This window comes from Meriones unguiculatus, chromosome 1 (genome assembly GCF_030254825.1).
Source record: "Meriones unguiculatus strain TT.TT164.6M chromosome 1, Bangor_MerUng_6.1, whole genome shotgun sequence".
Taxonomy (NCBI): Eukaryota; Metazoa; Chordata; class Mammalia; order Rodentia; family Muridae; genus Meriones; species Meriones unguiculatus.
Window position 1 is genome coordinate 159,829,736 of NC_083349.1, and position 27,698 is coordinate 159,857,433.

Consider the following 27,698-nt stretch of genomic DNA (forward strand, 5'->3'; position numbering starts at 1 on the left):
AATGATTTTGTCTGTAGGTTTGTGGCTCTCTTTGGATTGCACCCAAGGCTCTGGATAGTCTGGGCTGATTGTGTTCTTTCCTGACCTCTAGGCATGTGCTACCCTGTCTGACCCTTACCTTTCCCCTATAGCAACTGACCAACCACATCCGGGAGTCACTGCCGACCCTGCGCAGCAAGTTGCAGAGCCAACTACTGTCCTTGGAGAAGGAAGTGGAAGAGTACAAGAATTTCCGGCCTGATGACCCCACACGCAAGACCAAAGCCTTGCTGCAGTGTGTACCACCCTTCCTGCCTTGCCCCATTGCCTAGCTGGTTCATTCTGCTCTCCATTCAGGCCCTGTCCTATGCTGCTTCTAAGATTTGGGGGTGGGAGGTCCAGTCTCTTGATATTTCAAAATGACATTGTCATCTGTGAGGTTCATGTACAGAAACTGCATTTGTATTATAGAAACAGAAAAAAAAAAAACCCACATTGTTTTAATAAGTTACCCTTTTGTGTTGTGCCTTATTCAGTGCTTTAGTTGGCCCTTTTGGACACATCTGCATGGGCCGTGTTATCTTAGACCACTGTCTCAGCCCTTGGCAGGAAGAGGCAGGAAGGTAAATAAAAAGTTCTTGAGCTGAGAAGGCTGACCCCAGGCCTGGTGGCTTTAGTTCTATCTCCAGAATGGCCATGGTGGAAGGAGAGAATGCGCTTTGGGATTTGTCTCTGGCCTCCACATACGCACTGTGGCACACGGGTGCCCACAGATATAGACTTGGTGGTGAAGGGCACTTGGTGCTGTTGCAGAGAACCGGAGTTCAGTTCCCAGCACCCATGTGGTGTCTTGCCACCTACAACTGCAGCAGCAGGGGATCCGATGCCCTCTTCTATTCTTCAGAGCACCCAGACACACATACACATAAATAAAACTGAAAACGAATGTCTAAAAATTAAAAAAATTATTCGAAGCCATTGGCTAAATCTATAAAATTGTCTGAGGACGTGAGTTTGGATCGCCAGCATCTAGCAAGCATGTTAACACGCACCGATAATTTAGGCACCGGGGTTAGGGATGTAGGCTGATTGATCCTCACTGGTCAGCTTAGTCAGCAGAATCATGTTTAGTGAGAAATTCAGTAAAGAGCTGGGCGCTGTGACATGCATCTGTGATCCCAGCACTCTGGGAGGCCTCTAGAGGCAGGTGGATATCTCTGAGTTTGAGGCCAGCCTACAAAGTGAGTCCAGGACAGCCAAGGTTATAACAGATTAACACTGTCTTGGAATGAGAGGAGGGGGAGGGGGGAGAGAGAGAGAGAGAGAGAGAGAGAGAGAGAGAGAGAGAGAGAGAGAGACTTGGTAAGCTGAAGGTAGAGGGTGGCTTGAGCCAGCCTCACGTTATAAAACAAGCTGTGACATCAGGAGTCTGAAGTGAATTACTTACAGCCTTTTATTCCTTTTGGGAAGGTTCCATATCTTATAGCCCGGAGTATGGAAGTCCAAGGTGACATTCAGCAGTCAGTTCCTTCCTTGCATCATTTAGATCCCAGAGATCAAACTGGTCATCAGACTCAGTGACAAATCCTTTACACATTGAACCATCTTGCTGACCACCTCTGCCCCAAAATGTTTTTTTCTTCTTATTTCTGGTTATGCAAACAGTTGTGGTTTCCAAGCTCTCTAGTGCTCATCCTATTGTCCTGTTCTGCTTATATGCAAACTGAGGCTCACAGTACAGGACCCTTTTTTGTTTTGGGGGGTTTTGTTTTGTTTTGTTTGTTGGGTTGGTTTTTGGTTTTTCAAGACAGGGTTTCTGTGTGTAGCCTTGGCTGTCCTAGACTCGCTTTCTTTTTTCTTTTTTTCTTTTTAATATTTTATTTATTATGTATACAGTGTTCTGCTACAGGCCAGAAGAGGGCACCAGATCTCATTATAGGTGGATGTGAGCCATCATGTGATTGCTGGGGATTGAACTCAGGACCTCTGGAAGAGCAACCAGTGCCCTTAACCTCTGAGCCATCTCTCCAGCCCCTAGACTCACTTTCTAAACGAGGCTGGCCTCAAACTCACAGAGATCCACTTCCTTCTGCTTCCTGAGTGCTGAGAATATAGGCGTGTGCTGCTGCGCCTGGCTTAAGATTTACTTATTTATTATGTATACAGTATTCTGCCTGCATGCTAGAAGGCGGCACCAGATCTCATTATAGATGGTTGTGAGCTATCGTGTAGTTGCTGGGAATTGAGCTCAGGACTTCTAGAAGAACAGCCAGTGCTCTTAACCACTGATCCATCTCTCCAACCCCACTTCAGGACCCATAGTCAAGATTTTTCAGCCTGTCCGTGTTAGAGCTCCTGTACAACAGGGTAGCAGAAACCACAGGTGCTCCCTGGCCTTTCTGAAGTGGCTGTTATGCCACTGAGCCATTCAGTAAATCAAGTTGAGCCCTGGAGAGGGGCTGCATAGCTGTGACCTCAGAAATCCATCTAGAAACTTAGCAATAATAGCTATGTAGAACCCATGAGAACAACCAGGATGGTGTTAATGCTTGTTGAAGTAGCTGTGCTATTTTACTCTTTTTTTTGTTGTTGTTGTTTATTTTTTGTTGTTGTTTATTTTGTTTTATTTTTTGAGACGAGGTTTCTCTGTAGCCTTGGCTATCCTGGACTCGCTTTGTAGACCAGGCTGGCCTCAAACTCACAGAGATCCACCTGCCTCTGCCTCCCAAGTGCTTGGATTACAGGCGTGCACCACCATGCCTGGCTTTTACTCAGTTTTAAAAACATGCATACATTGGATGTTAAACAGGGATATTTAAAAAGAAAGAAAAATGGCCAAATATGGTGGCATACATATCTGTAATACTAGCACTTTAGAGGCCTAGGCAGAAGGGTCTTCAAAAACAGCGAATCATGAAGGACAAGAAAATTAGCCACAGGACTGGCAAGATGCCTCAGCAGATATACGTACTTGCTGCCAAGACAGATAAGCTGAGTTCTGTCCCCAAGATCCACATGGTGGAAGGAAAGAACTGACTCCCGTGTGTGCCCTCTGACTCTGCTCATGCATTAGGGCATGCCTTTCCCCAGGAAATAAATGTAACTTAAAAACCGTTGGAAAAGCAAAGTTTGACGCACGACTCATGTAATTATGGGGCTATGCAGAAACCCTCATCTTGACCTTTTGCCTTTTCTTTTCCTTGAAGGATGGTCCAGCAGTTTGGAGTGGACTTTGAGAAGCGAATTGAGGGCTCTGGAGATCAGGTAGACACTCTGGAGCTGTCTGGGGGAGCCCGCATCAATCGCATCTTTCATGAGCGCTTTCCCTTTGAGCTGGTAAAGGTATGTGCTCAGCCTGGAGCAGACACCCTCACGCTTGGTCTCTAACTTGGCCTTAACCTTTCTTCCAAACCAAATGTCATGACCTTGGCTGCCAGCAAACTTTGCCTGAAGAACATGTCCCCATTTTCTTCGTCTCCCCAGATCTCACAGCTTAGCAGCTCTGGACAGAACAATAGGAAAGTCCATGTTTTTTCCACGTATGGGATTTACAGTACATGAGGGCCAGCGGGATGGACCAGAAGGTGAAGGCACCTTCTTCTCAGCCTGACCACCACACACACTCCATGAAACCCAGGCCCTCCTACAAACATGCACATACATACGACACATACAAATGTAACTTTAAAATGGATGCATGACACTGAGCTTGCACCAGCAATTCCAGAGGTCTGTAAACTAAGGCCTGAGGAGACCAAGCTTGAACCTACATGGCCTACACGACACCCTGTCTGGAAAAACTGAAACAGAATCAGACAAGTAAAGAAAGCTGTGTATGTGTGTCCTTTTCCTTTGAGAGGCTGTCTCATATGTGCATTCCTGCCAGTGTGGCGATCAGAGAACAACCTCCAGCGTCATTATTGAGTTCCTACTCACTGTTTTAGCTTTTCAAGACAGGGTTTCTCTGTGTAGTCCTCGTTGTCCTGAAACTCATTCTGTAGACCAGGCTGGCCTCAAAGCTAGAGATCTTCCTGCCTCTGCCACCAGAGTGGGATTAAAGGTGTGTGCCGCCACCACCCAGCTACCATTCACTGAGTTTTTAAGGCAAAGTCTCATTGTATTGGCCTCAAATTCCCTTTGTAGTCAATCAGCATCTTGACCTTCCGGTCCTCCTGGGCTAGGATTTCAGGTGTATCCCACATCCAGTTTATTCTGTGTTGTGCGTGGAGCCTGGGGCTTCATGCGTGAGTGGCAGGCACGCAACCAGCAGAGCAGTAGCCCTGGTTTGGCCTTATTTTTTCTGAGACAGGATTTCTCATTTGCCTGGAACTTAACCATTAGATTAGGCCTGTTGCCTGGAAAGTTTATGTTCTTTTGTTTATGAGTGTTTTGCCTGATGTCTGCTAAGTGTACCATGTGCATGCCTAATTGCCTACAGAGGCCACAAAAAGGCACTGGATCCCATGACACTGGAGTTACGGACAGTTGTGAGCCACTGTGTGGGTGCTGGGAACTGAAACTAGATCCTTTGCAGGAGCAGCCAGCTCTCTCACCTGCTGAGCCATTCCTGCAGCCCAGCACACCCAGATGCACTCGGGTCTTGAGGCTTCGTGGCAGGCACCCCTCCTTACTGAGCCATCTTTATGACCCTCAGTTGTTCTTAATTTTGAGCTGCTAGGTCATCTTTGCAAAATACAGTCATAAATAGAGGCAAACCATCCCAGAATCTGCTCCTGCTGGGGGGCGACCCAGAGACTTCATTCCATGTATTTGGCTTGTTTCTTTTCAGATGGAGTTTGATGAGAAAGATCTACGACGAGAGATCAGCTATGCTATTAAGAACATCCATGGAGTCAGGCAAGTTCCACGGGGAGTCCCCATGTTCTCTTCCCCTCCACCCATGTGGGCCCCCAGCCTTCTGAGTCCCTGGTAGTGAGGCCTTTAGAAGTGGATAGTTTTCAGTACTGTATAAACATCTTAGTCTTCAAGGACATGGAGAATGTGTGTTCTGACTCTGTCCCGGGTCGTTTGGCTACTTGTGTCCCCTGGGTTAAATGCATAGCTTTGTGCGACCTTATTCCCTATGCAATCTGTAGTGATCAGAGTTGGGTGGAAACAGTTGAATCGTGCTCACAGGGACCTTTTCATCATAGGTTACTTGTGAGCCTCTTGGGGTCCCCTTCTTAATTGCAATCAGTGGGGTGTACCCCATTCTCTAGCATCCCAAGATCCTTGGGTTACCCCTGAGGGGTCCCTAGTTGGAGACTTTCAGGTCTCCCCCCCACCCCACCCCAGCTTTGATGGGATAGTCTTCCTTGTCAGGGATCTAGCCATGCTTAGAAAGTGGCTGACCACGGCCTTTGTTTCTCTCTGACTTATCTCTCCCTGCTTCCCCATTGGGTCTGGATGTTTTTAGAACTGGGCTCTTCACGCCGGACTTGGCGTTCGAGGCCATTGTGAAAAAGCAGGTGGTCAAGCTGAAAGAGCCCTGTCTGAAATGCGTGGACCTGGTTATCCAGGAGCTAATCAGTACAGTTAGGCAGTGCACCAGCAAGGTACCGCACCCGCGGATGTGGGGCCGCAGGCTTGGTATCAGGCCCCAGGTTACCTCATTTCCAAGAATCCTGCAGGGACGGGAATGCGTCAGTCTGGACCCACTCAGGAGGGGGTGGGGGAGTCCTGAGCTGCTTAGAATCAGCTAGACTGGTGACAGGCCTCCTGGGACCCTGATACCAAGCCCAGCATGCATATGGTGGAATGGGGGTGTCATCTGGCTGTGTTGCTTTGCTGCTTGCTAGGGAAGCAGATTGGGGCTCCCCACTTCAGCTGTTGGAGGCCAAGGCCTCTGAAGCTCCCTTGTCCCCCTTGACAAATGACAAATGCCTGGCTTCTCTAGAGTGGGTCACTTCTCTGTCCCCATGGCACTGGAAACAACATAAATACTGGTGACATAATGAGAGCTCAGTGCCCAGCTTCACAGAGCTACTTGGGCTCCACAGTGGCCCTGCCAGCTTTCGCCTGCCCTTACACTGTCCTTCTTTTCTCCCCACCTCTCCCAGGTAAATCCATACTCAGTCTTTCTGGTCATGAAGACTATGTCCCACTCTTCATGGGAAACTGTCTCCATTTGGCCCAACCCACCAGGCTCCTCTGGGAGGGCTCTCTCCCAGGGCAGCACGCTCCTGCCAAGCAGCTGGAATGCTTGAGGGGAAGAAGGGGGCATCTGCTTGTATGACCCCAACATTCCCAGCTCTCTGCAATGGCAAAGAACTTCTGCTTACACTGCCTGTTCTACTTGAGGAATTGCTTCCTCAGCTTCTCCAGTTGGAAACAGAGGAGGGGGAAAAAAAAAAAAAACAGCCAGGCCAGGGCTGGGGTTAGGGTTAGGGTGAATTTGTAGAGTGGTTGCCTGGCTTGCACAAGGCTCCGGCTCCCATCCTTAGCATCGCATAGAACAGACATAGTGGCTCATACCTGTGATCCCAGAACTCAGGAGTTGGAAGTAGGAAGATCAGAAGTTCAAGGTCTTCCTCAGTCATATGCCAAGTTGTAGGCTAGCCTGTGCTACAAGACCATTTCAAAAGCCAAAACCCAGAGGGCCGCTGATTATCATCCCAGGAGCCATTGACACAGATGTGAGGATTTAAGATCTGCTCACATACTCTGGCCCTATGATGACAGTGTCCTGTAGCACTTAACCTCGAGCTGCAGACCAGCCCTGTGCTCCCCTAAGCCTTGCTGATCCCCAGCAGCTTCCAAGACAGACATGGGCGCAGGCTTTTCTGCGCATGCACTAACCAGCTCATTCTCGTTTCTTTTCTTTCTCTCTCCATCTCTCCTCCTATGTGTGCATTTGTGCGTGTGGCCTGCACTACCCCTGGGTGTCTCTCAACCTCATCCCGCCCTCCTCCGCATGACCCAGGACGGGGCTCTTCACCCCCGACATGGCCTTTGAAGCCATCGTGAAAAAACAACTTGTAAAACTCAAAGAGCCAAGTTTGAAGTGTGTTGACCTGGTGGTGTCGGAGCTAGCCACGGTCATTAAAAAGTGTGCTGAGAAGGTAACAGGTCTTGCTCCTCCTGTCCCTCATCACTTCCTACCTCATCATTTCTTCATTGGTATCGGCCCTGAGCATCTGGACAATCCCGCCTGGAGGGGACCGCTGCTGGGCACAGTGGTCATGTACCCCCATCCCAACTGCCATTTCAAGCTCTGCATGGCAGACTGAATAGGGGGAGGTGCACCACACACATGCCTCATCTTTTCAGTTTTGGGGTCCCGTGGAGGAACCTCTGACGTGTCCAAGCACAGACACATTTGTGAAGCAGCTCCCACTCCTAGCTCTCATCCCTTGCCAGCACCGTGTTCACCTGTGTGCTCCAGCTTTGTGGTGCCTTTAGCAGCATCTCTCCTCAACTGGAGAAGGTGTGGTTCCCCAACACGTGTGGCTCGGGTCGCTCACTACCTTAGGTAAAAAGGAGGGGGTCTGAAGATTGGCTACATGCTTGCCAAATTAACAAAGATCGGGGTAGAGTTGCCAGCAAAGGATTTCCTGAGCTCGATGGCCCAGATGCTGTCCCTGTTGTCCTGGAGCAGGGCGTCATGTTCATTTGAATGCTCAGTGGGAGCCATCATTTTGTCCTGCCTTCACATAGTGCTGGGCGGGAGGGGGATGTCTGGCACCTCTGGGTGGCAAAAGCCTGACACTGACTTTCTCTGCCACTTTCCACCCCTGATCGCTGGCTTTGCAAAGCAGCTCTCAGCATGCATGGCACCCTCTCCTCTTTACTCCACACATGCCTCTGACTTGCCTGTCCTTGTCTCCTAGCTTGTGCAGCTGGGAGACAAGAGCAGAGTGGGAACCTGGTAGCCTCTCATTTCTTTCCCTCTATCTCATCCTTGCGCTCGGTTTATGTTTCTCCCTGGCCTGGCCAGAAGACCTTGTCAGCTCAGCCCTTCTACTTGCCCCCCAGCTCAGTTCCTACCCCCGGTTGCGAGAGGAGACAGAGCGAATTGTCACCACCTACATCAGGGAGCGAGAAGGGAGAACCAAGGACCAGGTATTGTACTGGTTTGCTTGTTTTTCTCTGTTCATGTCTAGCAAATATTGAGAATTTAGTTTTGTGAGGTTTGTTTTTTGTTTGTTTACTTTTTAGTTACAATTACTTGTTCCAAGTGTGTTTTCCACAATATGCATGAGGAGGCCAGAGGACATCTCTGAGGAATTAGTTGTTTCTCTCTTTATATAGAAATTTTGGGGGTCAAACCTAGGTCACCAGGTTTCCAAGGCAAGCGTTTTCACCTACTGAGCCATCTCACCACCCCACCACCACCCCCAAATTGCTTCTGAGGCTGAGGACTATGACTCGGCTGGTGTGGCATTGCCTAGCATGTGCTCTCCCAGTCTCCACCATCGCCCTTGCCCAGCCTATGTCCTGGCCTCCCAGCATGACTGTTCAGGTGGTATTCATGTCTTTGTGCAGCTACAGATTAGATTGTTCTGCGAGTGCAGCACATAAACGTTGTTCATTTTCTAAAGACAAGCTGGTCTCTTCTTTGCCGGGGCTTTTCCCCACAGTGCTTTGGGGAGACTCCTGGTGGCTCTGATTCCTGTTGGACCCTGGCCCAATATGTAGGGTCCATGTATCACCTGTGGTGCCAGTGGTTGGCTTTCTCTATGTTGGGATATTTTCAACTGTGAATACAGGGTACTGCCCTTACCTGCTGGAGGAACTCCAGAGGTCTGGAGAGGAGGGCCTGCGGCCTTGCAGCCCCTCTGCAACCGTCTCAGCCATCCCCTCCATACCCTGGGCTGTCACCAATTCTTCAAGTGGGGTGCTGGAGAGATGCCTCAGTGTTTCCGTGGTCAGTGGAGCAGGATTTTGTTCCCGTGCTCACATAGTTCACATTATCTATGACTCCGCTCCAGGGCCTATCCCACACCTACTTCTAATATAGCAAGTACTAGGCATGGACACGGTGAACAGGCAGACATGCAGGTCTCATGTATATAAAATAAAATAAATAAATCTAATTATGGGGCCTCGTTACGATATGAGGTAATGCTAAGCTACTGCAAGCATCTGTATGGTGTCTGCTTGTTTCTCCGATGAGAGTTCCCCTGCCATACAATTGATAGAGAAGAAATTGGTTCTTTTGTGCTCAAGTTTTCACTTAGCACTGGGCCTCTTGGCTTCTGTCATCTGGTAGATGAGACTTTGGTGCAGAGGCCTGTCACCACAGGTGGAGAGGCTGAAACAGGGTGTGCAAGAGTTCAAAGCCAGACAGACGAGATTACATAGTGAGACTGTCTTGAAATAAAACAAGGGCATACACAAAGTCCTGGGTTCCATCCCCAGCACTTCATGAACCTTTTAGTGATAGTGCATGTGAGATTGCTCAGGAGGTAGGGGCAGGAGGATCAGGAGTTGACAGTCCTTCTTGGCTATGTGGTGAGTTAGAGGCCATCCTGGGGTCCATGAGACCCTAACAGAAAGTCAAAGTAAATACTCCACCAGAAGCATGAGCATGTCTATAACTGGTTTCCATCACCACTCCTGAGACTGCTGCTATTCTTTTTATGCACACAGCCCCTGCATAAGCATGGTGTAGAAGCAGGTGCCCACTGTGAACACTACCAAGTCTCAGATCAGAGCGGTGGGCTGACAGTGTTCAGGCCTTACAGAGCCAGCATCAGGGACTCTGCACACAACACCCAGCCTTCCCCAACAACCCTGTGGGTCTGTGTACCTCGTCTTGCTTTATTAGTAAGGATGTAGTGGCACACTGACCAGGGAATGTCTGGCTTGGGGCCAGCGGAAACATCTGAGGAACCAGAGCTCCCCTGTGCAGACAGCCTGGCCTGTTCTTTGCGGGAACTAAGGAGGAAAGCTGCCTGAGCCAGTGGTGTCCGTGGAACAGCCTCAGCCTGTGCAAACTAGGACCTGAAGCTCCCAGCAGACAGACTGTAACGGGGTTGCAGTGGAGTTCCAGGGCGTCTCTGTGCGCTAGCTTTGAGAGCCCAGCCTTCCTGGGTGCACACATGCAAGGGCAGCGACGAGTGTGCTGCTGGGCTCCGGCCGTTTATTTTCTTTTTCCTTTCCTTTCCTCTTCTTTTCTTTCCTTTATTTATGTATTTACTTTTCGAGACAGGGTTTCTCTGTGCAGCCTTGGCTGTCCTGGACTCACTCTATAGACCAGGCTGGCCTCAAACTCACAGAGATCCGCCTACCTCTGCCTATCAAAGTATTGGGAATACAGGCATGCGCCACCACACCCACGTCCGACTTTGTTTTAAGATTTATTAGCTGGGCATAGTGGCCCTTGACTTTAATCCCAGCACTTGGGATCTCTGAGTTAGAGGCAAGTGGTCTCCAGAGCAAGCTCCAGTATAGCCAGAGCCACAAAGGAAAACCCTCAGGGGAAAAAACAAACAAACAAACCCCAAACTATATATATACATGTGATATATGTCTTCATGTAATATATGTGTGCCACATGCATGTCAGGGGCCTGTGGAGACCAGAAGAGGGCATCATTTCCCTTGGAACCAGAGTTAACAGATAGGTGGGAGCTTAGAACACAGCCTGTGTCCTCTAGAAGCTTGTAACCACTGAGCATGTTCTCCAGCCCTCAGCCCTACTCTTAATTTTGCGTTAGTATGCTTGAAAACAGCCACACACGAGTCAGCTTGGTGGCTAATGTCTCTTGTCATAAATCACTTGCGAGGAAGAGGCAGGCAGATCTTTTGAGTTCCAGGGCAGCCAGAAATACATAGTGAAACCCTGTCTTGAAAAAGAGAGAGAAAGAAAGGGAGAGGGGGAAAGAGAGAAAGAGAGAGCAGAACAGAACCACACATCATCCATGCTGGCTTGAACTCAGAATGCACCTGTGAATGTTTGTAGGTTGTTGTTGGCTGTTTTGATTTGGGTTTTGTTGTTTTGTTTTGTTTTTTGAGACAGGGTTTCTCTGTACACAGCCTTGGCTGTTCACTTTGTAGACCAGGCTGGCCCCAAATTCACAGCCATCCTTCTGCCTCTCCCTCCCTAAGTCCTGGCATTCCAGGCATGTGCCACAGTGCCTGGCTGTTAATGTTTTGTTCAGTACATTATATCCACAGTCGGTGCTGTGGGTGTATGTGCATGCATGCTTGTACTTTGCTTGAAAGTAGCACTAGTGAGATCCCAAAGGACATTCTGAAGTCGCTTAATTGTGATGGAAGCTGGCCGAGGTGCAGCTCAGTGGCAGAGCTCTCTCCGAGCGTTTGTGAAAGCCCTGACTTCCAACCCCAGCAGTATCAACAAAAAAGAAAGAAGAAAATGAGCCCTAATCCATTCTCATAAATAACTTAGTAACAGTAGGCCCCAGGTCACAGGTGAGTCAGTGGCCAAAGGAAGACCCAAGTCCTTGTGATCAGCTCTCAAGGCTGTACCCATGACCACCACATTGGGCAGCCAGGTACTGTGCACGTAGTCCAGTTTTCCTGTGGGACTCCTTCTACCTGGTGATCTACCTTGTCCTGGTGATTCAGCCTGTCTGCTGCACTCCTGGTCCGGGAGATCAGTGGGCATGTAGAAAATGTGCCTGCTGCCCTATGCTGGTGTGTGTGTTTGTGTGTGTGTGTGTGTGTGTGTGTGTGTGTGTGTGTGTGTGTGTGCACAGCAAGTATGTTTTGCTGCCCTATGCTGGTGTATGGGTGTGCGCATACTTAAAGCACTGTGCCTATTGCCTTTTTTTTTTTCTATATACTCTCTTCTCATAGCCACCCCTATTTCCTTCTAGATTCTTCTTCTGATTGACATTGAGCAGTCCTACATCAACACAAACCATGAAGACTTCATTGGATTTGCCAAGTATGTATATAGCCAATGCCACAGGGTTAGCACCTATCCCCAACCCCAGCACCAAGACCAGAGTGTGTATCTGTCTGGTAGGGGTGCCGGGCAAAGGGCAGAGCTATTTTGGGTGTGCCTTGAAGCTTTTCTGGGATCATTGTGACTTCTGTCACTGTCCTCACTCAGTTTGCTGTCTATGGACAAAGTATGTGTTTTGTGGTCATTCTCAGGGAAGGGGAAGGCCAGCCAGGTTCACACCCTGCAAGACTTCTCAGAGCCTTTCATGAGCCAACGTATGTCCCAACCCTGGCTTTTTCACACTTAGAGCACCTTGAATGCTCTGCCCTTCCACAGAAAAACTGTAGATTTAATACCAGAACCTTTTGCTGGGGAAGTGTCTCCATTGTTAGCACACTTGGCTAACTTGCACGAGGCCCTGGGAGAGACCACATAAACCAGGTGTGGTATCTGGTATACTGTTCCTGGGTCAACCATCAGCTCCAGACCAGCTGACCAAACTTGGGAGCCACTGGGGGTGTTCTGGTAGCTCATGCAGGTTCTCCTAGTTGTAGTTAATAGGACACTTCCACATCCAAAAGCCATCTCCCTTGTGTCCATCTACACGACTGGTATACGTTCATGCCAGTCTACCTGGCGGAGCAGTCAGCAATCCAGGCTGGGTCTACCTGCTCTCAGGAAGTCCCTGTGCAAAGACACACAGTTAGGACACAGTCTGCTCAGAGCTCCTGCAAGTCCACAGGGTACATGTGAGGCCTGACCTTAGGGTTCTGGACACTTCCTGAATGGAGGGCCTGCTGGGCACAAGGCTTGAACTGTGTGTTGGTGCCCTGGGCATAGCTGATGAAGCATCAGTTCTGCGTGGGCACCTGGCAGGCAAGTGAAATGAATGAATGGTCAGAAGTCCTTTCCTGAGCACAAGTAGCCGAGGGTCCTAGCTGGGTCATTTCTTCCCTGGGGTGGTCTGCATTGAAGGGCTGGGGAAGACCGCTGTCTTGCTCTCCCAGCCATGCATGGACAGCAGTGACCCTCTGACTGGTTGCTGCCAGTTTCCTCACCTCAATGTCTCTGCTTCTCACACTTCATCCACAGTTCCTTCTCACAATCTCTCCTGTTTTTCCTTTGACCACTCCACTTCTTTCTCTGGATTCCGGGGCCTTCCCACTTACCCAGCTGTTACTATACTGAGGAGCTGGTCACAGGGTGGGTATTGCCTGCTGTGTGCCTTTTTCCCTGGTGTGTGACCTGGGGTACCCTCCCTGGGGAGGCTCAAGCCTGTGGGGGATGTTCCAGAAGCCCCTACATTACAATAGCCACTCTCTCAGCCAGAGCCCCAGCCAGGCCTTGTGCAGAGGGCAGTGAGTGAGACACCACAGTGCCTGCCCATGGAGGGCACACAGGCTGAGGAGTGAGTGGATGATTGAGGACAGTAGCAAAGAAGTGTAAGGGATGAGACCTGGAGAGACGCTTCCAAGAAGTCATGGCGACAGCGGCAGGCAGGACACTACAGAGAACTGGCTCTGGGAAGGAAGATCAAGAGGCAGGACCAGCAGTAAGGCAGGAGGGAAACAACAGCTGATAGCCACGGCTCTTAGCAGGAGTTCCCTGTAGCCTAAGGAGAAGAATTTAGATTCTCTGCCAGGGCACCCAAAGTCTCTGGTTAGGACCAGGGAGAAGAATCAGCATCTTGGCAGCTGTTTGAGAGAGCCATGAAGCACTTCTGTAGCGTGTCTGGGCCCTTGTCACCGTGCTATGTGTGGTGGCTTGGCTTAGTCCCACCTTCTTCAGTGTGGATCATGATAGACAGGGCCTAGAGGAAAAGCCCTAAGAGGGCTGCTGATGTGGTGTGGTTGATAGAGCGCTTGCTTAGTATGCATGAAGTCTAGCACCAAATCAAAGGGACTGGATAGCACACATCTGTCATCCTACCACAAGGGATGTCCTCAGCTATGTATCTGAGTTAGAAGCCAGCCAGGACCATAGGAGACACCCTCACTCAAAAAAAAATCAAGACCAATAAGATAACTTAGCAGGTCAAGGTGCTTGCTGTGCAAACCACGTGACTGATTAGATCACCGTGTGCACAATGATGTGTCCCTCAAAACAAAGTAAAAAACAAAGCCTTGGGGAGTAATGTGAGAAGAGCACTGGGTGGAACTCTACATCAGTTCTTAGTTTTTCAGCCCTTACCAATCTAGAATGAAGAGCCCGTCTCTTCAAACACACTGCCTATCTAGCAGCTGACTAAAACTTTGTTGCTAATCCCAGTCTCCTTGTATAGGCCACTTGAACTCACTAGGTGGCCCAGGCTAGGCCCAGACTCATGCTTCTCCTGCCTTAGCTTCCACTTGCTGGGGTTACTGGTATGCATTCTCACTTAACTCCTAATTAAGACTCAAGATGGTTTGCACTGTGCGTAAAACCTCCAGCTACACAGAGAAACCTGTCTCTGTGAGTAAGGAAAGCAGACTGTTGGTGTCTTTCTGCAGTTTCCAGCTAGAGCAGTCAGATGAGGCTAGAGACACGGGGTGGTGGTTGGGTGCACTGGCTGCCTCTGCGCAGACCTGGTCCTGTTCCTAGCCCACACCAGCTGCTCGCAGCCACCTGCGCGCACGTGGCACACATGCACTAATACACACACACATACATACGCACGCATACACACGCACATTCTTTTTGTTTTGTTGTTTTTTGGATTTTGTGTGTGTGTGCTTTTTGTTTTGTTTTTTCAAGACAGGGTTTCTCTGTGTAGCCTTGGTTGTCCTGGACTCACTTTATAGACCAGGCTGCCTTGAACTCACAGAGATCTGCCTGCCTCTGCCTTCCTGAGTGCTGGGATCAAAAACTTGTGCCATCGCACTCAGTTACACACATCTTTCTTTAAAAAGAGAAAATAGAAGTTGCAAAACAGAGTTGTTTTCAGGTGTTTATATAATTGTTAGAGCAGAGTGTATATCAGAACCAATAAGAACAGTGGTAAATAGCTATGGGGAGATATAGTGGCCTGCGTGGAGGCCCTGGGCGCAGAGTGCTTACCTGGCATGCCCAAAGCCCTGTGTTTCATCCCCGCACATCATAAACCAGCTATTTAGGCAATCAGTTGGTGAAGGCAGGAGGATCAGGAGTTAAGGTTGTCCTGGGCCACACATAGAGTTGGAGGTCAGCCTGGGCTCTTTGAGGCCCTATCTCAAAACAGATTATAAACCTTATAGTACACAGTCCCAGCACTTGGGGGGCTGAGGCAAGCGCATCTGTATCAGTTACTGGCCAGCCGTGTCTATGTAGTAAGATCCAGAACAGCCAGGGCTACATGTAAGACTCCGGAGAGACAGAGACACAGAGAGGGGAGGGGGAGGGAAGGAGAGAGGCAGAGCTGGAACTGCTGTGGTTCTGTCAGTGAGAGCTAGCCCAGCATGCCTAAGCCTTGTGTTTGGTCTGCTGCATCCCCCTTTGAAAGGTGAGGGTGAGGGCTGTTGAGGAGAGATGCAGAAACCTCCTGTAATGGGCTTGGCTTGCATCAGGTTCTTCTAGGTAGCCACTTGGCCATGGCTAGGAGGATTGGTCATGAGAGCTACTTCTAGACTGATGAAGGATCAGGGTGGGAAGACAAGCAGCCCCAGATATGTTGTGTTCCGGTTCCCCTTAAACCAGCTCCTCTTAAACCCCAGTGCCTCTTACACCTCCTCTGTGAAGCTCTAACTTCTAGGGCCTTGTGGGAAATAGCTGGTGCCTCTGGAATAGCTGTGAGCAGGCTCTAGAAGCCAGAGTTAGCCAGATACAGTTTTCTTGTTTCATGTGCTCTAGCTCTCTGGAATAGCTGTGAGCAGGCTCTAGAAGCCAGAGTTAGCCAGATACAGTTTTCTTGTTTCATGTGCTCTAGCTCTCTGCCCTTAGTGGGTCAGTGGGCCCCTAGGGAGAGAACCCCAGCCTGGGCCAGCTGGACCTCTCCTCACCTCCCCCGACATCTCATCTAAATGTGTCTTCTCTGCTTCTGTTACAGTGCCCAGCAGAGGAGCACGCAACTGAACAAGAAGAGGGCCATACCAAATCAGGTAGCTCCCCAGCCTCAGCTGTCACTCCTGAGGACAAGAGCACACTGAACCCGTCATAGCACTTGATATGGGAACTGACACCTCACCAGCCTTCTGGCCACATAGCTGTGAGGACTATGGCTTCTACAGGGTCTAGGGGCAAATCCCAAACACCCAGAGGCCTCGTGACATCTAAGGTGACAGAGCTCGACCCTCAAAGCAGGGGATGTATGACAGTCACCCTGGATGTAGACGAGCAAAGTGTGTTTCCTGAATCTTGGCACCAGGAATGGAGGCAGATGGGTAGAAGCCATGGGAGGTGCCATAGGCAGTTCAGGGAAGATGGAGGTGCTTTGATCTCACACCCGGAGAACCCCCGGTCTCCTCTATATCCTACCTCAGCTTTAGAGGCTTTGCATATTTATGAATGGATTCATAAATACCACTTACAAGTCTAGTTGGGCTTTTTTTCTGTCCAGTTTCTGCCACTGTCCCCCAATTCCCTTCCCATGTCAGACTGGGGTGAGGGTGTGATGCTGTGCTGTTGTATCTTGCACGATTTAGAGCCAGATTGGGGAGAAATGTAACAAATGCATGAATTTGAATTTTTTTTTTTGTGCTTGCCATAGGTAGTACATATGTTGTTGCTTTTTTGTTTTGAAGAAGATAATGAATTAAATATTAACACCATGAATATAATTAATAGCATGTAATTTTTTTCTTTTGCTGTTTTTTGTTCCTCTGCTCTTCTTTCTCCTGTCCTTGTGCTTTTTTCCTGCTTTTTCTCCGTTCTTTCCCATCCCTTCACGCCCCTTCCATCTCTCCTCCTACTCTTCCTTGATTGACCCACAACCCTAACTTTACATTCTCAAAGGGAGAGATCTTGGTAAGTACCTGCTTAGTGTGGTAGCTCACTTAGAGAGCCTGGCAGTAAAGGAGGCCCGCCCTTCACCCTCTGCTCAAAAAACTAAAAATTGTACTAACCTGGGAGCCGCATGTCACTGCTGTCGCTGGACCTCTTGTTGTCCTGGGTGTCTGTTACTCTCACAAAAATACTAACCCAGTTGCACCTTTCTGGGAGGCACACTCCTCTGGCTGGTTCCTAGCAGGTTTTCTTGTGTCCTCTAGTTCAGAGATGGCAAATACGCAGTTCACACATTGCCTTCATCCCATCCCATCTCAGCTTCCTAGACACGAAAGATTTTGCTCAGGTCCTGCAGGAATTCATTCTTTTGGGTTTTGTTTTGTTTTGTTTTTCAGATCAGGGTCTCTCTAGCCTTGGTTGTCCTGGACTCACTTGTAGACCAGGCTGGCCTTGTACTCACGAAGATCTGCCTGTTGCCACTTGGAGAAATTTGTCTTTCTGTGCCTGTGGCAGAAATGTCTAAATGACCACTCTTTCCTGTGGTTTTTCTCCAAAGTGAGCCTAGGCAGACATTGCTAATACTTCTTGGCATTCTTCCTTAATATGCAGGCCATCAACTCCCCTTTCAGGTGTTGTGACTGATTGTAGTAGTTTGTCTTTTTTTTAAAATTTCTCCATATAATGTTCTACTCCTTATTCACAATGGGCAGGGATCATTAAGTTGCCTCTAACCTGCTGCCTCCATGGCAGATAGGACGGTTAGTGCTTAGTCCCACTATTCTTATCCATTGCCTCGGACAACTGTCACTAATGGATTCCAGTCCCTTTTTCTGCTGTGCTCAGAACTGTTTCCATAATCCTCTGGGCAGCTCCCACCCATCGGTTGATGTGTATCGTATTTGCCATCCTAACTGTGGATAACTCATCTTCCCTTCACACAAGGGCTGGGAGCTGGGATTATCAGAAGGGTGCGAGAAGGCCCAGTCCTGCTGAAAGCTGAGTCTAGGTGGAGACACTTCCTGCAAGCAGCTTGGGCCCTAGCCCTAGCGGACCCCTTTCTCCAGAGTAGCCTCCTGCCACCACAGGCCTCTGCAGAAATTTCTTGCAGTTTGGAGCCTTTGCAAAGGTTGAGCCATTTCTATGCCAGTAGCAGGTCCTTGATGGGCCTGCAAATGCAGGCTGCATCAAAGTCGAAGCCTGGGCCAGTGTTAAAGAGGGGCCTGGGACAAGATCAGCCTCAGGCCTCTAGCAAGCCAGTCAAGTCCCACTTCTTCCCTCAAGCCCAGAGGCCAGTGTTCCTGCCTTACTTCATTCTCCTGGCCACAAAGCCATGTGCAGCCACAAGGCCATGAGCATGGCCAGTGGTAGCCTCTGGGTGCCCAAGCCATCTTGCTCTTTCAAGTGATCTTCACCCAGGGAGGAAACCAACATTGCTCACACTGAGCTCACCTTGCTGCTGCTTGCTGCCCAAGCCACTAGGATGGGCCCTCTCTCTTCTATGTGCCTGCATGCCAGTCACTGTGTACCCCAGAAATGGGTACCCTAGCTGCCTTTCCTGTTGTCACACCTGTGCCTCCTTCTCACCCCAAGTCCTTGGGTCTGGGACCCTAGGTTCCCAGTCTGCCTTGGCGATAAGGAGGCACACCCTTAACTGTCTCCTGGGATCAGCCTATGTCTGTACTCAGAGGGTGGAGGTGTTGTCTCAGACTGCACTGGGGTGCCTACACAGGCAGGGGGCTGGAAGGAAAGGGTACCTTGGGGCCTCTTGCCAGCCCATGTACCCTTAGTGGAAGCAGCTGGGCCAGGCCTTCAAGGGACAGAGTAACAGCTTTTATGCAGTAGTACAAAGACCCACCATGTGGGATTACTCTTCTTGGGGTACAGTGGCAGCTTGGGCCCAAGTTTCCCTTGGTTGACATGAGGTGACTGAATCTAAATCCAATAAGCTCTTACACTGGGCTAAGGCTAACTGAAAGGACCCCTCCACCCATCCCTGACAGGAGGGAACAAAGCCACAGAATCCGACTCACCTCAGGCTGAGTGGTGTTCCAGAATTAAGCAGCCTTCCCAACCTCACCAGCCAGCCTAGGTAGCCTAGGATCAGAGGTGTTCCTGGAATATTGAAAACTGAGAGCTGAGCCCAGGCCATTTTGGAATGAAACTGTATGAGTCAGTCACTGTGTTCTAGATGAACACCGTGCTTCAGGCATCTCTAGGCCTCTGAGGTCTTTGACATCCCAGGAGGGAGAAATCTGTACCTTCCACTTTCATGAAGTTGTCAAGTGGCAACTTACGTTGTTCCTGACCCAAGAAGGGACTTGAGTAGGCTGCAGGGATTTCTGCACCTTTAGTGGCTGTTACAGCCTTCCTGGCCTGCAGCTTGGAGTCCGTGTGAACCCACCGTAGCAGAGTAAGTGGACACAGGCCCTGTTGAGGTTTGGCAGGTCTCAAGCCAAACAGGATAGAGAAAGGGAGCCTCAACTCCAGGCCCCAGACTGGCCCCCAGAGATCCCATTTTGGGTTTTTCTTCCCCATCCTTCTTGCGGGCCCCATCACAAAGCTCCTTAACTGTCCGTGGCTATATACAGCATATGCTCTGCAGCCTGGCCCATCTGTTGCTGCCTTAGTCCCAGGTTTCCCTGTTGCCACCTCCGCATGCTTCCTGCTGTCCACAGAGTCCCCAGATGAGGGGGTGGGGGAGCTCAGGTCTACATGTGCCTCCATGTCCCAGGGATCATGGGAGTATGAAACCGTGGCCCCCCCAGTCTGCCTGCGCCTAGCAGTCAGGTGAGTCCCCAGGCTGACCTGGCTTCTGTCCCCATCTGGATGACAGCTATGGACCAGTGAGCCCTTTCCATGGAGTGTCTCGAAGTTGTTATGACTCTGAGTTGTTATGCATAGAAAAGTGTGCTCAGTGAGCTTCCAGCTAGCTGAAATACAGCCCCACTCTGTTGACCCCTTCAGGGACTCTGAAGTAGTACTCTGGGCTGTTGTCTTTTGTTCCCAGACCTCTGGGAAGGAATGTCTCCCTAGTGCTGGCCACCTGCTCACAGAGGCTTGTGTGAGCAAATCACATTTGTGGGTCAGTCCCAGGAACGAAGTGACAGCTGTCACATGGTGTGGGTTCTCCAGGGAGGCATTTCTGCTTACCTTGTCTGACTCAAAGAAGAGCAGTTCCTTAGTGTCCCATTCTACATGGCCTAGCCCCAACCCTCGTCCCAGCCTCCTGGCCTAAGCCCCTTGCCACTCCTAGGACATGCATTTAGTTTCGTATTTCACTCATCACTGTGCACAGAGGGACTTCGAGGGTCCCAGCTCTCCATTCCCTCACTGGGCTAGAGATTTGCTGTCTGACGGTGTCTTATCCATGCCCACACCTGTTCCAGCTCCCTGTCTGATGCCCAGCTGGGACTTCCTGGGTGGACATGGAGCTAGGATCCTGGCTTGGGGTGGAGGGGCGGCGGGCTGCTCTCCCTGCTAAGCTGCGTCCTCCCCACCAGGTGATCCGCAGGGGCTGGCTGACCATCAACAACATCAGCCTGATGAAGGGCGGCTCCAAGGAGTACTGGTTCGTGCTGACAGCCGAGTCACTGTCTTGGTACAAGGATGAGGAGGTGAGCAGTTGGGACAAGGATGACCTAGTGAGGCGAGAGAGGAAGGTGGTCCCCAAAGTTTTTCCCCTGGCTAGCACTCATTCATTGCCTCAGTCAGTTGAGAAAGGAGTTTTACAGTCGGGGATGGAGATATCAGCACTAGGAAGGAATATAGGCAGCCTGGGATATGTGGTAGGTTCCAGACCTGGCCAGGTTACACAGGAAGTGCCTGTTTCAAGCAAGGGCCAGGGCAGGAGTGGGGGGGGGGAGGAGCATGGGGCCAGACAGCTTAGCGGGAAAGTACTTGTCCTGCCACAGGAGACCTGACTCTAATCCCAGAACCTATGTGAAAAGGAAGGCACAGTGTGTGCTCACACTTTCACAGGCAAGGCAGACACAGGCCTGCTGGCCAGCTAGGCTGGCCTCCTTGGCGAGAGGTCTGTCTTAAAAAGCCAGAAGGTGGCGCCTGAGAGATGACACCCTGAGTGTTTTTCTGGCCTCCACGTGCATGTACATGTGTGCGCACCCACACACAGATCCATACACCAACACAAAAGATAAAGAGATGGCCGTGGCTGTGTGGCTTATCATGCATGGAGGTACGTACCTGTGATGCCAGCACTCAGGAGCTCCTGGCCATCCTTCAGTACATAGCTAGCTCAACGGTAGCCTAGATTACGTGAAACATTATCATGAGCACACTTCTCTTTGAAGAATGGACCCTGGCCTGAGTTCTCAGGCCTCTCACTGGGCCAGGCTCCCAGCATGCACTCTGGTGGTTTGTACCAGGAGTCACCTCTGTACAGTCTCCTAGACACCATGTAGGAGGGACCTCCCACCACCAGTGCACCAAAGGGATGCTAGGACTCAGCATGGTGGGGGCATGTGTGACTGGAAACCTGTTCCTGCACATTCCATTGCCTCTTCTTAGAAGCTGGACAGCCAGTGCCCTGGCCCCTGAAATGGTATAAGTATCATCAGTGACAAGGCCAGATTTTTCTCGTCTTTTTTTTTTTTTTTTTTTTTTTTTGTTGGTTGGTTGGTTTGGTTTGGCTTAGTTTGATTTGGCTGTCCTGGAACTAGCTTTGTAGACCAGGGTGGCCTTGAACTGACAAAAAGATCAGTCTGTCTCTGCCTCCTGCGTGCTGGGATTAAAAGTGTGTGCCATCATGGCCCAGCATATATTTTTAAACTCAGGCTGGTCTGGAATTCACTATGTAGCCAAGGATGACCCTGAACTGTGATCCTCCTGGTTCAGCCTCCATGTGCTAGGATGCTGGTCTTGCCCACGCTGAGTTTATGAGGCAAGGATGGAGCCCAGGGCTTTGTATACGTGAAGGAAGCTCTCTACCCACTGAGCCCCAGGCTTCTCTGCTCACTGCTCTAAGGTTTGGGGACAAAGATGAAGGTGACCCACACTGGAGATGTGTTGGACTAGGGAGGACTTGGGCCAGCTGCACAACTGAAAGGAGTCAGGTGGAGCTTCAGAAAGCTTGCACGCCTTGGCAGGCGGTGTTGGCACACGCCTGAAGACCCAGCATTCTTGAGGCAGAGGCAGGCAGATCTCTGTGAGTTCCAGAATGGCCAAAGAAACCCTGTGCCAAGGAAAAAAAAAAGGAAGTACGAAATTTTTCAGGCCCATGAGGCCTCGCCCTGTGCCAGGCTCACAGACTGGGTAAGGCCACACTGGGCTACATGCAGAAGACATGCTCCTCCCTTTCCTGAGACTATAATTGTGTTGCACTTAGATAAATAAGTGCACATTTGTACCAGAGTTCTTACGTGGAAGTGTGAGCACGGCGTCCGCAGTCTGCTCTCTCCGGTGGGTCTGGGGATAAAGCTCAGGGTTCCGGGTTGCCACCATTAATTTACCCGCTCAGCATCTTACAAGTCCTCTGTTCCTTCAGTAGGCTCTCACTCACCTTCGGTGAACTCTGTCATGGCTAGGTTGGGAAACTGAGGCCTTGGAAGGTCACAGACTGTGGAAGCACCCTGTGTGACTTCTGGGTAGCTGTCTGTAACAAGAACTGGCTGATCTGAGGGACACCTGCCCTGAATCTTGAGGCCACTTCATCGTCTAGGCCAGGTGTCTCTCTTCAGAAGCCTGTTTTTCCTTTTCCACGTGAGGCCACATGCTCACTTCTGCTGGATGATTCCAAACCTAGAGGACTCTATCAGTGACTCTTCTGAACTCAACCTTTAAGCATGAAAGAGCTACCACGGACATTTCTGGACTGTCTGGAAGCCCCTGAAACTCCAATCATTAAGCCTGGATTGGGTTGTGGGACCAGATCTGGCACAGTTGCTGTTTCCCCTGCCTTAGGCACCTCACACTGGCCACTGGTGTAGCTCCAGTCACTCCTCAGTGGCTGGTGGTGCCATGAGGTTTGCCTTGTCTCTTCTCCCTGGTTCTTAAGTTTTACATTTATTTATTTAGTGTGTGCGCGTGTGCATATGTGCACACGCATGCACGCATCCAGGGGCGTGTGAGCGAATGTGCATGTGCTATGGTGCCCACATGGAGGTCACAGGACAACTTATGGGAGTTGACTTTCTTTACCATGTGGGATCTGGTGAGCAAACCCAGCCATCAGGCTTTTTGGCAAACTGATTTATCCACTGAGACATGTTGCTGGTCCCAAAGGGGTTTCTTTTGGTTTGTGTTTGTGGTGTTCTTAATTTTTTATGTGTATGGATGGGTGTTTTAATTGCATGTATGTCTGTCTGCCTCTTGTGTGCACTGCCCTCGGAGGTCAGAAGAGGGCACTGGATCTCCTGGGACTTAAGTTTCAAAGGGTGGTTAGCTGCCACCTGCATGCTGGGAATTGAAACTGTGTCCTCTGGAAAGGCAGCCAGTGCTTTTAACTGCTAGAGCATCTCTTCACCCTCGTGCTTTTGTTTTTAAAACTATTGCATTTATTACTATTATGGAGGGCTAACCGCTTTTTCTGTCCCTCCATCTGTGAGCTTGGTGACCCCTGCCTCAAGGATATCCCAGGATCTAGGCTGCACAATGCTCCCTGGGGGCCCAGAATATTGACCTGGCCATCCAGGTCAATATAGCATATCAAAATGTCAGGTATTGTGCCCCACCCTGGATAGGGCATCCCAGTGTTGAGTTTCTGGGTTCTAGTTCTAGCACTCTTTAAGAAAAGCAAGTAGAGAGCTGGTCAAACCAGGTGTGTGTGTGTGGTTTTCTACAGTCCCATGATAGGTAGGCTATTGCAGAGGGGCCCAGCCCTGGGCCTAGCTGACAAGTCCAGTGTTAAGAGTTTTTCCTTTGTGCTGGGAAGGACTATCCATTTGTCCCTCATCTGGGGACAGAAAGCAGGCGCTTGGGCCTCATTATAGACGAGCCTTATAGCAGGCCCACACACCAGCAAGAGCAATGAAAGGAGCCCTGTGTGTGCCAAAGATGAAGCAGGCTGAGATTCAGGGACAGGGGGGACCTTTAAGGGTCCTGGCAGGGGTCCTCAGCATCACAGGTGGCAGCCATCACTTGAGAGCCAGACAACTTTTGTAGACAAGCCTTCGGTAAAGACTATAAGGCACTTTTCTTTTTTTTTAATTTTAGGAATAAACAAGGGAAGAACAGTACCAATTAAAAACCAGGAGAAAGGCCCAGTTCAGCTGAGGATATTCCTCCCCAACCCCAGGGCTCTCTCAGTCCTGGGGCTACTTTTCCTACCCGCCTCCTTCCTCCAAAATCTTCTATGGGTGTCTCTGCCCCAGTGGAGACAGCAGCACAGAGGGTGGCACTCACCTCAGGTGGTCTGTCCCGCTGCCGGCCCAAGCCCAGCCTAACCAGTGTGCAGACTACTGTACATATCTCAGCCTCCTGAACAGGTAGTCTCAACACTGGGGTGGCGGGGATGGCTGTTCTGTCACTTGGGGTGGCTTCTTGCAGGCCAGGGAGCTGCTTTTCCCAGGATCCTCCAGTCATCCCTGCACCCTGGGCGATTCTGACGTGGCAAGGCCAGGGCGACTGGCTCACATCTGGAGAAGGTTGGGGTTTTCAGGAACCTGAAGGCAGGCTGGAGGAGGGTTTGGGTCAGTGGCCCATGCCGCAGAAAGAGGCCCCTGTGTAATTGTGCATTCTGAGAGCAAGCGCATGCGTGTGTGTGTGTGTATGTGTGTGTGTGTCGGCAGCCTCCTCATCCTGGGCAGAATCACATATAAACAGTTCCAGATGTGGTAAGCCTGGATCTCTGTGACTCAGTTACTTGGCCTAGGCCTGCTGGAGGGAAGCTTCCTGTCATGTGACACCATAGGATGTAGGACACAGAGTTGCTTCTGGGAAGCAGAACCTCCTTCAGGGACCCCCCAAATGCCCAGCCTTATTTCTTCTAACCAGGCAGACTGTGGGGCTGCCCTCACTGTTTGGGGTTCCCAGCACGTAATGTGTATGTGCCGGCGTTTGACCCTCCACAGCCACAGCCTCTGCCTGTGCGCCTCTCAAGCAGTGAGACCCAGTGAGGCTGACTGGGAGTCAGTGCAGAGCAAGAGGAGAAACTTGCAGCCACAGCTGTGCCACCCTCCCCAAGGCTGAGACTCAGCCGGCCTCAGACAGGTGGGAACAGGGCCAGAGAGGAACAACTTGTCCTAAGGCACACAGCCTGGAAAGGCAGAGCTAAGTGTTGACACAGCGGGTATTCAGACAATGTTCAGGCTGGCCCTCCCCTCCCCACTCAGCATATAGCTACTCGTGAATTCAGAGGTGGTATTGCAAAAAGCTTCTTTCTGGACCTTTTTTATACTGCAATGCCAGAAACATCAGAAAGTCGTGAAAAATGTCAAGGCTGAGCCTGGGGAGATAGCCCTGTGAGGAAGAGTGCTTACACTGCAGCATGGGACCTGAGTTCGGATCCCCAGCACTATAGTGGGCAGGCACAGGAGGGTGGCTAGGGCTTGCTGGCTGCCAGCCTACCTTCAGTTTTTGTGAAAAATCCCGTCTCAAGGAAATGAGATGTCTTCCGGCTTCTCCGCTGAAGACTTCTTCCTTCAACATGTGCATGGCTCACACACAGAGAGTGATGTCCAGGTGAGGGCTAGGCTCAGTTGTTAGAGCTTTGCCTAGGCCTGTGCAGAGCCCTGGGTTCCATCCCAGTACTGCAAGAACTGGGTGTGACTGCTGGGTCAAGCCTGTCATTCAGTACAGACTTGTGAGGCAGATGAAGGAGGACCAGGAACTCCAGGTCATCCTCAGCTATGTAGGGAGTTGGAGACTAGCCTGGGTCACATGAAGTTTTGTTTTTGTTTTTAAAAAAGTCTGTGGTGGTGCAGGAGGTCTCCAGAGAGCTGGCTTTCCATGTACAATTATACTTAGGTTACACAATGGCCCCTGCTCTGTGCCCCTGAACAGACAGCTTCCTACTCTGAGCAAACATAACAAGAAAAGTGGCACAGGCCTATCACTGCAGCTATTTGGGAGGCTGAGGCAGATTGGAATTTCAAGAAAAAAAGAGGGCTGGGGTTAGCAGAGTGCTTGCCTGGCATGCACCAAGCCCTGGGATTGATTCCAAGCATGGAGTCAAGAGAGATGGTGACTCACAAAGCTACTGACACTTGTGTGGCCTTGTTGTCCAGGCATCTGCTTCCCAGTTCTAGCCTTCTGTACTTCAGTCTCCCTCCCTGGATTGTCACCAGATAATGGGGAGGACCACCTGGGCATGACAAGGAGTCACATTACTCATGAAGTTAGGGCTGAGCACCCACTGCAAGTGTGTTCTCTGGATGAACAACAAAATTGACAGGCTTCCTGTCTAGGAACTGCTGGGTCAGCCAGGTGGCAGGCAGTCTTCTAGGTCGTTAAGTCTTGTATCTGTAGTGGAGTGGGATGGTGTCAGCCCTGAGGTACCTTCTGTTCAAGACCGTTAGGAGGGGCCGATATGGTGGGATAGCAACATTCTGGACGGCAGAGGCCTTGGGACATACAAAGGTCCGGGGATAAGAGGCCTGGAATTTTGAGGGAACATTCAAGTGAACAAGGCTGTGACAGAGCTCTAAGCACTACAAATACCAGGTGTTGGCAGTATCTGTCAGGTTTTTGCAGTCTCTGCCCTGGCAGCCCAGCTGAGCCTTCTGCCCTCTCTCCTCAGGAGAAAGAGAAGAAGTACATGCTGCCACTGGACAACCTCAAAATCCGGGATGTAGAGAAGGGCTTCATGTCCAACAAGCATGTGTTTGCCATCTTCAACACAGAGCAGAGGTGAGGAGCCTGCAGGGCCCCTGGGAGATCTGAGTGGCCAGTAGCCTTGTGCACAGCGTTTCACAGACTTGTGAGCACTTGCTCTTGGGTCCCTGTCTCAGGGTCTCACCTACTAGAAAGGGAGTGAAATTGAAAACTGTGCTGTTACTTCTGTGTAGTGGCAGTAAGGGCAGAGATCACCATGGATGCAGGTTAAAATGATGAAATAAGCATGAGGACCTCAGTTCAACCCTCTACACACACCTACAATAGAAAGACTGGCCCAGTGCTGGGAAGGCAGACACAGGAGGATCCCTGGTGGTCACTGAACGGCTGTCTAGCCTAGCCACGCCTGCAAGCTTCAGGCGAATCAACAGACCATGTCTTAAGACTAAGGCGCACAGAGAGTAAGGAAGTACCTAGCGTCGACCTCAAGCCTTCACATGCCATGCACACACTCACAGACTGACTTGTAACTCGCCCTGGCCTCTTCATTCAGTGATGGAGACTGGAGATGTGGCTCAAGTGGTAGAGTTTCTGCCTAAAATCCCCAGTGATGAGCTTGGGGGATGGCACAGTGGTAGAATCCTTGCTTAGAGTTCCCCAGTGTGCCACAGTGAGCTGGTACGGTGGCGCAGAGAGTGGAAAGTGCCATCCTGACGGCCTGACTTCAAGGCCTGGAATGTGCACTAAGGTAGCCTGTGTGTGTGCACACACCATCATCATCATGATAAATGAAAAAGAAATTTTAAGCTACCTGTTATAGTCTGGAGCTGCTCCAGATGATGCGGGTTAAGTATATTTCTGCTGTCATAGGAAGTTGGACATTGTTGCTGTGGTCTTCCCTACAGACACCTCAGTGGGAGCTCCAAAGCCAGAGCACAGGGTAGCATGAGGTGTGCCCTGGTGGACTGGTGGACAGCCATGTTGCCATGCAGAACAGGAAAGCAGGCTAGTGTGGTGGCGCATGCCCTTAATCCTAGCAGCCCCAGGCAGATGGAGCTCTTACATTTAGAGCCAGCCTGGTCTGCAGAGAAACTTTCAGGACAGCCAAGGCTACACAGAGACTCCCCTTCACAAGAAACCCTGTAATAGGAAAGAGGGCTGGAAGACAAAGAGTTGTCAGGAGGCCTGGCGTGGTAGTGTGCGCCTTTAATCGCAGTGGGCAGGTGGAGCTCCATGAGCTGGAG

General features: G+C 50.4%; 1 protein-coding gene across 15 annotated transcripts in view; it reads left to right on the plus strand.

The window, feature by feature from the left end:
• The window catches only part of Dnm2 (dynamin 2), an 85,874-nt gene that overhangs the window by 51,212 nt on the left and 6,964 nt on the right, over window positions 1–27,698 (plus strand). For 3 of the 15 annotated variants that reach the window (XM_060370469.1, XM_060370429.1, XM_060370446.1), the window contains exons 7-17: window positions 132–274; window positions 3,186–3,321; window positions 4,769–4,836; window positions 5,396–5,534; window positions 7,954–8,040; window positions 11,762–11,832; window positions 13,006–13,035; window positions 15,833–15,884; window positions 16,738–16,749; window positions 20,229–20,342; window positions 26,420–26,529. In XM_060370469.1, coding sequence (XP_060226452.1) covers window positions 132–274; window positions 3,186–3,321; window positions 4,769–4,836; window positions 5,396–5,534; window positions 7,954–8,040; window positions 11,762–11,832; window positions 13,006–13,035; window positions 15,833–15,884; window positions 16,738–16,749; window positions 20,229–20,342; window positions 26,420–26,529 — 962 coding nt within the window. Of the gene's footprint in view, window positions 1–131; window positions 275–3,185; window positions 3,322–4,768; window positions 4,837–5,395; window positions 5,535–6,901; window positions 7,041–7,953; window positions 8,041–11,761; window positions 11,833–13,005; window positions 13,036–15,832; window positions 15,885–16,737; window positions 16,750–20,228; window positions 20,343–26,419; window positions 26,530–27,698 lie in introns of all 15 variants that reach the window. The other 12 variants (XM_021643792.2, XM_021643784.2, XM_021643786.2 and 9 more) reach the window with 6 other exon arrangements.